The following is a 12364-nucleotide window of genomic DNA, read 5'->3' on the forward strand; positions in this document are numbered from 1 at the left end:
TGGGTTAAAGCCTCAGTGCCTAGGGCTTGCCGATCGAAAGGTCGGCGGTTCGAATCCCTGCGGCGGGGTGCGCTCCCGCTGCTCGGTCCCAGCGCCTGCCAACCTAGCAGTTCGAAAGCACCTCCGAGTGCAAGTAGATAAATAGGGACCGCTTACCAGCGGGAAGGTAAACGGCGTTTCCATGTGCGGCTCTGGCTCTGGCTGTGGCCAGAGCAGCAATGTCACGCTGGCCACGTGACCCGGAAGTGTCTCCGGACAGCGCTGGCCCCTGGCCTCTTAAGTGAGATGGGCGCACAACCCCAGAGTCTGTCAAGACTGGCCCGTACGGGCAGGGGTACCTTTACCTTTTTACTATAAGCATCTGCAACCTGGTGCTCTCCAGATGTTTTAGACCAGTACCCCCACAACCCTAGCCATTGGCTATAAAGGCTGAGACTGATGTTAGTTGTAATCCAAAACATCTGGAGGCCACCAGGTTTGGTAATGTTGTTGCTATGTATGCTTTTTTCATGGCTGTTCAGCTCAGAAGCTCCCTTCCCTATGATGATTTCACATGCTCCCAGACAAAGCTGTGAGTGACACTTAAAACAATCTCTGTAAATATTAGCTTTCTCTTCAGAGCTAAAAGCAGAGAGGATGATGCACTGAGCAATAGAAACCTTATTCATATTCAGAGGGCATTGCTGAAGACTGGGAACTGACTGTCCTAACACATACATATTCTATGCAAATCAAAATCACCAAAATATTAAGAAAAGGTATTATGGGATTCAGATCAGGGGACTGTGAAAATTAAAGTGATGAAGGTCATTGAAATGCCATTGTGTATTTGCCCTTGGAGTAATCAATAATACTGATCAATTAACTATTCCGTACTCACTTTACTAATTCTGATTGCTTACTGTTATTAGCGAGTGCACCTGCTGTCATTATTGGAACTTGGATGGTATCTAAATAACTGCAGGGATAGACATAAAACATAGCTAAGAAGACAGAAAAGGTGTATAGAATATGCACTGACGTAGACATGCTGCTGCCTCCTCTAAGTGGATTCCTTTGGACTTTACCACACTTTTGAGATTGTGGTGGATGCTACATGCAAAATACACAACCATTTACAGTTGTGTGAATTCCATGTGAGTAGGTTTGCACGTGCACCATTCTCCATGTGATTCTGGATGCACACGAGCTTGTTGTCAAGGAGGCTGCTGCCTGCTTGAACGTGCCCAATGCAACTGGCCAAAGGAAGCAAACAATTTGCAGAAAACTCTCGACAGCAACACATTTTCAAGGGTCTCCTTGAGTGCTCCTTGCTTATACAACCACCATAATGTCTTCCAGTGGTTTCCGTGTCAGGTCTGGCACAGTAGCATCTTTTCTGGGGTAGCCGACAGGTAACAGCAAGAGTAGCTTTTCATTTGTTGGACGCTCAAGCAGCACCCTTAGGCGTGGGCCGCAATTCAGGGGTGTAGAGGTAACCGTCACCAGACCCACATTCTAAAGAAGAAAAGGAAATACTGGAACACTCTAGGAACACAGCATCTATCACCTCCCTTATCTGTGCTCTATAAACTTCCTTCTTTACATGTTCACAAAAATGAATAATTTTGTTAAACTCTTTTGTCCTTTTTGCTATACATATTAGTTATTTTGGTGGTTCCCCTTCCCTTTATGTAAGGGGTAAAACTCTGCAGCTCATGAAACTGCTCTCATAACATCAAGCCATAACCCAGAAGTTATGTGTGAGGACATACAGCATGCTTTTGCAGCTGTTTTAGCTCACCACATATGAGCTCACATGGTGTAGCAACAGAAGAGCTGGGTTTTAAAGTGTTGTTGTTTTTAAATTCCTCTCAGCTTACTGTGCAGCCTCAACCGTGTCATTATCTCCGATCCTAGTCTACCTTAAAGGATTGTTATAAGGCTGAAGTGACCCTCTTATAAACTCCACAAAAGAAGGATGAGAAGCAAATGTGACTTGCAATGGTCTGCATAATAACCTTATTTGAAGAATGGGGGCTGGGTCCCACTGAAACAAACAGCACAGTTAAATGCTTGAGGCTGATGTTCTAACAAGCCTGCTTACTAAAATGCAGGCCCAAAGAGCTTAGTAGGACTTACTTTGGAATAAATGGAGAAGAGCCACAGTAGCTCAGGGACAGTTGTGTGCTTTGCATGTTGGAGGTCCTAGGTGCAGTTAAATGGATCTGACTCAGTATAAGCTTCCCATGCTCCTACGTATGTTTAGCATTGGAGCCCCAGTGGGACTGAGGCAAGCTCAGCTTTCTCTGGTTTGTATCTAAATATATACTTATGTATACTTTACATTACAGACCACAGTATTTCTCTGTGTGTTTTTGCTCAAACGTTCACTGCAGCCTATGCTAACCTAACAGTTGTGCCTGAGCATCTGCTTCTCTGTGTGGTAGTCCTAGGGAACTTCCAGACTGTTAAATTGACAAATTCAGATTGCGCACTTTAGACTTGATGCTCTTGTGCAACAAAGCCACTGCCCTCCATGGACCTTTTGCATTCAGGAAAATGACAAGCATTGGGAATTGCTTGATGCCACAATATCTAGCCTCTCTGCAAACAAGTCAGGATGAATGCTCAATAGAGTGATGGCCTGGAAATAACCCTAGGGTTCTCCCACAGGTGTTTTTCCTGCTCTGGGATACCTGGAAATATTGTCTGTTTCCTTTTAAGCCCTTCCCTGCCTTCCCTACCTTAGCCAATGTGACCCAGAACACAATTTACTGAGAGGCTTCCCTAGAGGCTACTATCTTGAATACCTGCTGCACATTTCTTACGTTTCATCTACCTCTTGCTTTTTCCCAAATTGCAAGCATACCTGGAGTGCAGCGAGAAGGATGCCGCAGGCAATAGACACACTGATCTCATTGTAGTAGTGGGTTTTCTTTTTCCCATTTGGAAGCCTTCCATACACCTGCTTGAAAATAAGAATCAGGCAGGGAGCTGCATCCAAGTATTCTTTTATCCAGTTTGTCCTAGAAAAGGATATTTGTAAAATGTTATTTAACCTTTAGCTCCACATAAAATATTTGCATTGGCTAACCTTCCTCCCCTGGCTATATACAACACTTTGCTCTAATCTGATAAGTCTGGCAGTCTGTGCTTTTCGGAATCAAAATATTTAGCAACTGGTTGCTCCTCATTTTTGGTCCTAATTGCTTCTAAAACATGTGCGTAGGTTGGTTGTAGTTTTCCCTATCGGCAATATAAGTCCTGCGTTATAATCTAAGGTTACCAGATTTTTTTCAATGAATCCGGGGACATTTTCAACTTCAATGTATTTTGTATGGGAACTGATTTGTAAATCCGGGGACTGTCCCTGGGAAACGGGGACATCTGGTAACCTTATTATAATCTATATCATTAAAAGAAAAAGAAAAAACAAAAACAAATGGGATGTCACAAGGAAGCAAGATCTTTTGGAGTGTTAATGCTACAAGCCCTTCCATCTTATACTCAGATTGTATGCTTGCAAAAACAAAACCATATACAGTATCCTAAATACACCACGATATCCAGTGACATCCATTCCAAAGAAACCAAACCCTGCGTAAGTGCTGGAATCTCTGGGGTCTCTCACTGCTTGCGGGTTGGGGTGCACACAACAATATATATATTCCATCTGTTTAAGCTGCCAGACTTTTATGGAGAAGCATGTGTGTGTGGTCAGAGTCTTGGACTGGACCACCCACAGGTTACATTTTGCTCTTATTGCTTTTAGCTGTCGTGGGGGGGGGGGTCAAGGATGCCTTGATGGACAGAAAGTTGGGATATAAACATTTTCAATAAAAAATAAAGACATGGTGATGGATTGATGCTATTTACATAGTGAACCCTGAAGTCTGATGAAATTAGAAAAGTTCCCTTTTCCAGCTAGAAGTCGTTCCCTTGAGCTTTCTATTTCAGCTTCAGAAAGCAAGAACGGAGTGTTAGAAATACATATTTAAACAGTGAAATAAGTGAGTTGCTTTTAAAGGGCAGCAAATCTCTCCAAGTTCTTTACTGAAAACCTAACCTAATCTGGAAACTTTCAGCCTAAGCTTTTCTAAAAAATCCATCTCTCAGATTAGTTAACATCCTTGGCACTTACTAATTTTTAGAAAATATATATGCTGTTCTTCAAACAATAGTGTCTGTTATTTATTGAAAATAATAAAAGAGGAATCAGCCACATACAAATAAAACATTGAATGGGAGCTGTGATCCGGTAACCACTTATATATGGATAAGTCCCATTAAAATATAGATTTTTCAAGGTTCTACATTGTACAGGGAGGCTCCCCAGATCAGACATCCGTTCATCAACTCACGGATAGTCAATGGGGCACAACTAGCACATTTGTACCATTGACCCTCCCTCATATTCTAAGCTTAGAAGAACACCTGAAGATACCAAACCCTTTTGGACTTTATGCCACTATCTAAGGGCTATGTATGCACACTTACCCATTTGTAGCACCAAAATGTAGTTTACCTGAATCTGGAATCATTCGTGCTCATCCGCAACATGCTGCTTTCAATCTGAATTTATTCTGGATCTTGCCATCCACGTGGGTGGAATATGGTTACTTGATACATATTTGAAAACTCTCTGTTTGATTAGGAAATTCTCCAAAATCTACAACATGAGTTGCCATATGTTTGGATTTTCCCAGACATTTAAGCGATTTCCAACAGGTTTCTGTTACAGATGGCCTAATCCCGGCTATGTCTGGGAAATTCCGGACGTATGGCAACCCCGGGTTATCAATGTCCTTTCGCCCCTGCACTTGCCCCAGGTGAATGAAAAAGTCGTGGTTTTGATCTTAGTATACTCCCACACATGACATCGTTGTGCAGATGTGAGCACACACACACACACACACACACACACACACACACTGCTAGGACTACAAACATCAGTTTTTATCTGTTTTCCAATGGATTCATTGTGGGATAATGCAGAATTTATCTGCACCAAATGTTTATATTGGGAATGAAACCACTTTCTCAAGAGGCACTTTCTCAGGGCAAAAAGAAAATGCAGTAAATCTTGATTGTGTCTGGACTACATAGAAATAAAAATACTGTACTCTGTTTCCATTGTTTCCAGAATAAAATGTTCTTTTAGAACATTAGAAGAGGGTCTTAGAAGAGGAATCTAGAAGATTCAGGTGCTCACTGACATATCCTGCTCCTATACCCATTTGGAGATTTGAAATTAAAACCAGCACCTTGAATTATATCTATAATATCCTGAATTATATCTAAAATATCCTGTCCAATATCCTGTCTCTCACACATTTTGATTCCACGCCTTCTCCAAAAAGCATAATAAAAGACATATTTAAGCCACAGAAGCTGCCTGGAGCAGTCAGTATCACACTGGTCTTGGTACCTCAGTCTTTTCAGGTCATTAACCCATTTGTCCCCCATCCTTTTTTTGTAGTTTATTTCTTCTTCATCTTCAATGATCTCCCGGATCTTGTGTTTTATTTCTGCATCTTGCACTACTACAAAGGTCCAAGGCTCCGTGTGTGCCCCACTGGGAGATGTTCCTTTAATCAAATCAAATAAATGCTCATATTAAAGGAAACTGTGCCACAAAAACATACGGAAAATTAAACCTTATGACACCCAGGATATCTCACCCTAGCTCTTCAAATTCCATGATTTATTTGATTTTCATTGGAGGGGTAATATGGGAGCAAGGAAGGTGTCTGTGGGGAGAGGAAACAAATTCTGATAACACACTTTGCAACCCAGTGCTGAAATGCAGCCTGAGATGTTTAGATCTACTCTAGGCTCTAGAGCAAGGATGGAGAACCTGTGGCCATTCAGATGTTACTGGACTCCAGATCCCATGTGCCTCAACCAGCACAGCCAATGGTCAGCTGGAGTCTAGCTGCAGGGCCAGTGATCTAATGCCAGTGTTTCTGGGCTGTGTCTCTTCCTGTGTGGTCCTTGGTTTCTCACATTACCCTGGCGGCATGCAAAGCTTCCCATAACACCAGCATAATGTAAAAAAACATGTACACAGTTAGAATGCTGGGAGGGGATCCTTTGAGGAATATTGAAGCCAGCTGTGAATTTTGACACAAAGGGGTGCCCTCCTCCTCTTCTTCACTACCATCGCTGACTCCTATTGCAGACATCATTTCATAATATCACTTGAACACATTTACCATTAAAGCCAATGGGATACTAGAATGTCTGCGCAGCCTTTTTGTCACTCCCTGGGAATCCATTCAGGCAGCAAAGTACCTGCTGTTTTAATCACATTGTCAATGACCTCTCTTGGAACCGGCTCGTCACTTATAAACCGGACCGATCGTCTCTTATTGAGAAGCTCGTAGAAAGCCTTTGATCTCTTCACCATGTCTTCTTCAGCATATCGCTCGGTTGAAAAGGGGACGTGAGCAATGTTGTCTTCTAAGCCTTGCCATTCACCACCATCATCTGAGTGGGGAGAGGGGGGAGAAGCAGAGGAGAAGGTTACCTATTTTCCAGAAGAGGTTTGCTCAACTTGCTGCGAGAAAATTAATAAACATGTTTTTCTGATATATATCAATGTAAAGCACTATTGATTGATTGATTGATTAAATTTGTATACCACCCTATTTCCGTAGATCTCAGGGCAGTTCACAGCACAAAACTACACACAAAATACATAATAAAAACAGAAACAACCCAGTAATGTCAGTCAACACGTTTCCCGTGGATAAAAACAATCTCTAGCACAGCTCATTGCAAAGACAGCCCTGGAAGAGCGCAAGGGAACTCTGGGCAGAACACCTTATGAAAAAGGAGGTCTTCAAGCAGGGGAAGGTGGGACAGCCACCTGTTGAGGATGCCTGGCTCTGGGTCAACTGCATCAAGATGGGAACTAGATTTGATGACCTATGAGGTCCTGTCCAACTCTTATGATTCTATGGAGTCACTGCCCCTCTATGCCTCTAGTGCTCCCCTACCCCTCCAAAATGCCTAGCAAAATAGCCTACACATTCTGATGGCATTGCATGGTGCATTTCATAGCCCCCACCAGTAATGGCAGAGATGTATAAATACACAGCATGATGATGTAAGGACATGGAGGCAACTTTAACTTCACGTTACAGCAGAGAAGAAGAGAGCCCGCCATTTTGGTTGGCAGTTCTATCTTTTTTTGTAACAGGTAGCCCTGCACCAAGAATATAGATTAGGTAGAGATTCTGCAGAGACAAATCTGTGTCACTGTGTGGGAGGAGCAGTGCTTGGGAGTTGTGATGATTTTTTGAGTCCCAGGAAGAAGAACAAATAAAAAATGCTACTAATAATACATGCCATGAGTTATATTTTCTAATAACACAAATTGTGGTGGGATGGTTATAATGAAAGCTGGTCTGCTTTGTAAACACTCTTTCCAGTGCCCTTGCAAACCCAGTAAATATGAGAGTGATATCTCCATTACTGTGTAAGCTATTTAAAAGACATTAAAAATCCATTCTGAAAAGGGGTGTCCCATATAATGCAAATTTAATACTAGTAGCTGATATTGACTAGTCTAAAGTTCAAATTGGACCTGTTGTGATACAATAAGGAAGTGTAAAGCTCTCCATTTCTTATTTTCTGGTTTGCAAAGTGATTATCAGTTGAAATGGCCACAATAAACAGAGTTGTGCAGCTTGGTCCTATATATACAGTATTTACTTGGGAAACAAGTCCCACTCATTCAGGTAGGTAGCCATGTTGGTCTGACGCAGTCAAAATAAATTAAAAAAATTAAAAATTGTCCAGTAGCACCGTAGAGACCAACTAAGTTTGTTCTGGGTATAAGCTTTCGTGTGCATGCACACTTCTTCAGATACAAAGTCCCACTGTGTTCATCTTTACTTACTCTCAAGTATGCATTTTCTCATAATAATATAAAAGAAGAAAATGAGCACAGGTTTAAACAGGAGAACAACATTTGGCCTGCAGCAGTGACATTTGTGACGCTAAAACAGTATGTTCTGCACCTTTTCCACTTAAAAAACCATTGAGCTGCTGAAGGTGGTAAAGAGTGTCTTCTTTAGCTGCAGTCAAAAATCACAAAAATTGCTTTGAAGCATTCTTAACCTTTCCCAAACTGCCACCTCACTCCATTAAGTGAGTCTAGAGACTCCATCAAAGCAGTTCAGGGGGCTCGAAATAATGGACTGCTGAGTTAGAGGTATGCGATTTCATTGGTTTCTGACGTCTCTCACTCACACACCCTTCCATTGTCCTGAATCTCCTGAGCCAAATCCTAAGGGCATTCTGGAAATATATTGGTGTTAACTATGGTGTATATAGTTCTATGTGTTGGATTAATCTAGCTTTAAACCTATTCCTGAATCTTGAGTTATTCCAAGCAGCAATAGATGCATGATACATCTTCATTGATCCAACATAGAAGGAACAGGGAACTTGTGCTCTCTCCCTCCAGCTCCCATCAGCCTCTGTCAGGATGGACAGTAATTATTAATTATGGGAGTTGGCGACATCAGGAAAGCCATAGGTTCCTCAGCTCTGTACTATCAAAACCACCAATGAGGACTTTGTCCTGGCAACAGTATCTCCAGTAAGACATCAAGTGAGAAAGGTGTTTGTAAAGCTGGGTGATTGACTATCAAGATTGCTACTGTTATTATTCTTGAAAAATAATTGTAGAAGAATGCCATCAAGTCTCATGAATAGATTGATAATTTCTATACCTCCCCTTTTTTTTACTAGGTTTATTTGTGTATGTTCCAAGCAGACATGGACTATTTTCAGAATGTGAGTTAATGCTTAATTTAAAAGGAACTTTATAAATAAAATACTAAGCTGTAACCTTTATTGGGTTCCTACCTAGGCTTCCTCTGCTCTATGAGAAATCTACAGAGCTCGGATAGAAAACTTTGAGTAAATCACAACAAACCTACCATGTCACTAATGAATGGTATACATCCCATAATCCTGATTGTGGAAGCTGCTTATTTTCTCTGACTACGGTGGCTGCAGGTTTCCATCATATGGGTTGCCTGACTCATCCACCACAAAGCTTTTAACGTGGTTGACGTGCAAAATGTTAAGCATTTTTCTTTTCTTTTCTTTTTACAAATAATGCTTACATTGGACTTTGCATCCTTCCAACCCAAATCTGTTATTAACTCCCCCCCCCCATTTCTTACATTTGGATTTCCTACAAACCTTCATTGGCTAAAATACACATTTCATTTGAAAAAGCTTTCTCTTCCACTTTCTGTCCTCAGTCAGAAACATTAACATGTGGCATGCAACCCAGTTTAAAGCACAATATTGTGTAGATGCCCTGTTGCACTCAGATTAGACAACCTGTCCGCCATGGGCGGACCTGCTGTGGGCACAAAAAAGGACCAGAAACTGTCCCGAGCAAGATGGTTTTCCTTATTCTCCACAAAAACACTGCACGGAAGGTATTGTTCTGAGTTATTTTGAGCCCTGGAACTGCAAACATGGGGATAAAAGACTATTTTCTCACAGAGGTATTAGCTTAGCTGCTTTAATTTCCTTAGAGATAAAGGTGCTTGACTGGCAGTGATCTTGGACTTTAATCAAGTGCAGCTCAAGCAGAAATTACTGTTCTGTTGATAAGAAGCAAAGAGTGTGTTGTGTGTGTGTGTGTGTGTGTGTGTGTGTGTCAGAGAGGTGGGGGGAGAGACCATGCTAAAGGGCTTCAGGAATGTTTTGCAGTTGTGTGTTCATTACACAGCACACACAACTGGAGATTTCCCCATTACCTTCTGCTTATAAAGAGTATTCTAATCTGAGGGCGGATATTTAGGGCAACATTTTTTATTTGGAACATTTAAATTCCTAGACAGAGACATGGGCATAGCCGGGAGGGGGGCAGAGGGGGGCAGCTGCCCCACCCTAAATCAAGTAAAGCAATAAAAATACTTAACTAACTGAGGTTCTGCCCCCCCCCCTTTAACATAAAGCCTGCCCCTTAACATAAATCCTGGCTAGGCCCATGGACTGAGAAGTGAAAAGCAAAAGGAGATATGGAAGAAAAAGAGAATCATTTAGGTGAGACATAAAAAATGGAGACTTATTTCACATCGGACACTTCCCTTTGTTTTTGTTTAGAAAGGATTAGGGCACTCACTGTTAATTATTTAAGATCTACTTAGGTCACAGACACCATATAGCACATGAAATTGACACACTCTCCATCTAGAAAGCTCACAGTCTATGTTAGGCAGACTTACAAGGCAATTCTATGCATGGCTTCTCAGAAGTAAGTCCTGCTGAATTCAGTGGGGCTTACTCCCAGATTAGTGACTATAGGATTGCAAATGAACTGCTATCTTTAATGCAAAATTATCCACTAAGTTGAGGAAGAAGTGAAAATCCCCAATCCATCCAGGGCTAGACATACACAGAAGCTGTACTTAGATCTGGAACCTCTTTCATGAACCCTGCAAATCTCTTTAACGTGGTTTAATCAGTGACACGTAGAATCATTTTCAATTGGTGGTGCATATAGTGTTGCTGTTACAAATCTTGTTCCTCACAGCCCATATAATCACCATTGCTTATTTTCTCTTTCAGAATCATCACTACCCACATACACAATACAGCCATAGAGGAGGCCCCACAGAGAGAGATGCTGCAGTTACCACTGTGGGGTCCTTTTCTTGGACCCCATTGGCAACACTATGTCAAATGAAATGCACATGATTAGGAACTCTCACTAATTTTCTCCGTCACCCCAAGAGATGTGTTTTTACTGCTCTTGAGACACAGGTGACTCCCAAGCCTTGGGTATGGATGGGGGACAAATTCATTTTTGTTTCACCCTTCCTGAAATAAATATATGCACCCAAATGCAGCTGCTCTTCAAAATGCAGACTTCTCTAAATTGTGGGTTGCAGTCCTCCAGCCAAATAATGTGTACAAAAATGCATTTATTAGAGGAGACTCTGCATACAAAGGCATGCTATTAGTGAAGAAAGTAAACAAAAATGCATTATGTTAGAGAAAATTGCTTGCAAATATGCATATATTTGGCAAAACTGCAGACACAAAAATAGCATATTAGTAGAAAGGGCACAAAAATGCTGACAAATCTTCCTGGGAACTTCAACAATCCACATTTCCATATCTGTTTCAGACTGGAAAAATGAGAAGCTCAGAGAAATCAACACTGGCAGATTTGTCATTGCCTAACTGTGAGTAACCAAAAATTGGCTTAACCCTGGGATCACATCTTTCTTTTTTTCCAAACTAGAGGAACATCAGCATGCAAATGCTGAACTATTCTCTCTTTTTTCTTCTTCCTCTTGCATACCTTCTTCATCCACAGGCAGATCGGTGCTGTCTTTTAAGTCTTCATCCACCCACGGGCGAGACTCTGTCTTCTGGCAGGCTTTGCTCTGCTCTTTTTTGCTGCTCTTCCTGCTTCCTTTCAGTATTATTACAATCAAGACACAGATTATTGCTACAAAGACGGGAGTTAGGGGAGAGAATGCCATAGTCCGCACGCAACAAATGCTTCCCTTTCAAAAGAGTGAGAGATTTGATGAGATCGAGACTGAAACGCACAGAAGGGGTGGAACTAATGGCGCATTGAATGAAAAAGAGCAATGTTCAGCTCTCTTGGCTCCCTGCAGCCAGGAACCTTTCATAACTGTTTACACAAATCACTTGCTCTTCAGCCTTCAGCAGTTTCTGGATACCTTCCAAAGGCTGGAAGTATTTATTTTAGCCCAGTGTTAGTTAGACCTTTCTGAAAAAAATTGACTCAGTGTTAGAGTGCTCAGCAACTTTTTGACATATCGAAATTTAAAAACTGAATTGAGTTAGACACAAAGGATTATATTCAATGTAGCGCTAAGCAGAACATTCCATCAGAGCAAGGATTTCTCTGTGTGCAATGGAATGTACTCCCAATCTCCTACATCTGCCTACCCTAAATCTGTTCTGGGTTTCCCCCAATGCTCCAGAGCAGATTTGCAACAGTGCAGGCCATACACAGGGGAAGGAGAGAGCGATGTTTCAATGGTTCTCTCCATTCCACCAGGTTTCTGTTTTTCCTAGTATATCAATGTCATATTCTAGGGCCAAGCACTCAAGTTCATCCATCTTCTCTCAGAGGCTTCTAGAATTTGTGAATAAACACTTGTGTACAGTCTCTTTCTTCAAGTGTGTTTGGCACTTGTTTTGACCTGTGATGCTCTGGCCTCTCTGAAGTGCTACCTTGCGTCCTTGTACTCTCAATGCTTACTTCTACACGGTCCCTGTTTACATGTTCATCTCATTCTCCCTGACAACAGGAGAGCTATCACCATGGGAACAGGGCACAGCTATAATGCCCTTGAAGGTTTCA

General features: G+C 41.7%; 1 protein-coding gene across 1 annotated transcript; it reads right to left on the bottom strand.

The window, feature by feature from the left end:
* Nucleotides 1–355: 355 nt before the first annotated feature.
* Nucleotides 356–11596, bottom strand: IYD (iodotyrosine deiodinase). The gene is made up of 5 exons (XM_079970858.1): nt 11327–11596; nt 6277–6471; nt 5411–5570; nt 2852–3008; nt 356–1497 (listed from the first exon to the last, which is right to left on the bottom strand). The coding sequence occupies exons 1-5, from the start codon at nt 11508–11510 to the stop codon at nt 1315–1317; spliced, it is 879 nt and encodes a 292-aa protein (XP_079826984.1). The 5' UTR covers nt 11511–11596; the 3' UTR covers nt 356–1314.
* Nucleotides 11597–12364: the final 768 nt, after the last annotated feature.

This window comes from Podarcis cretensis, assembly GCF_951804945.1.
Source record: "Podarcis cretensis genome assembly, chromosome: 3".
Lineage (NCBI taxonomy): Eukaryota > Metazoa > Chordata > Lepidosauria > Squamata > Lacertidae > Podarcis > Podarcis cretensis.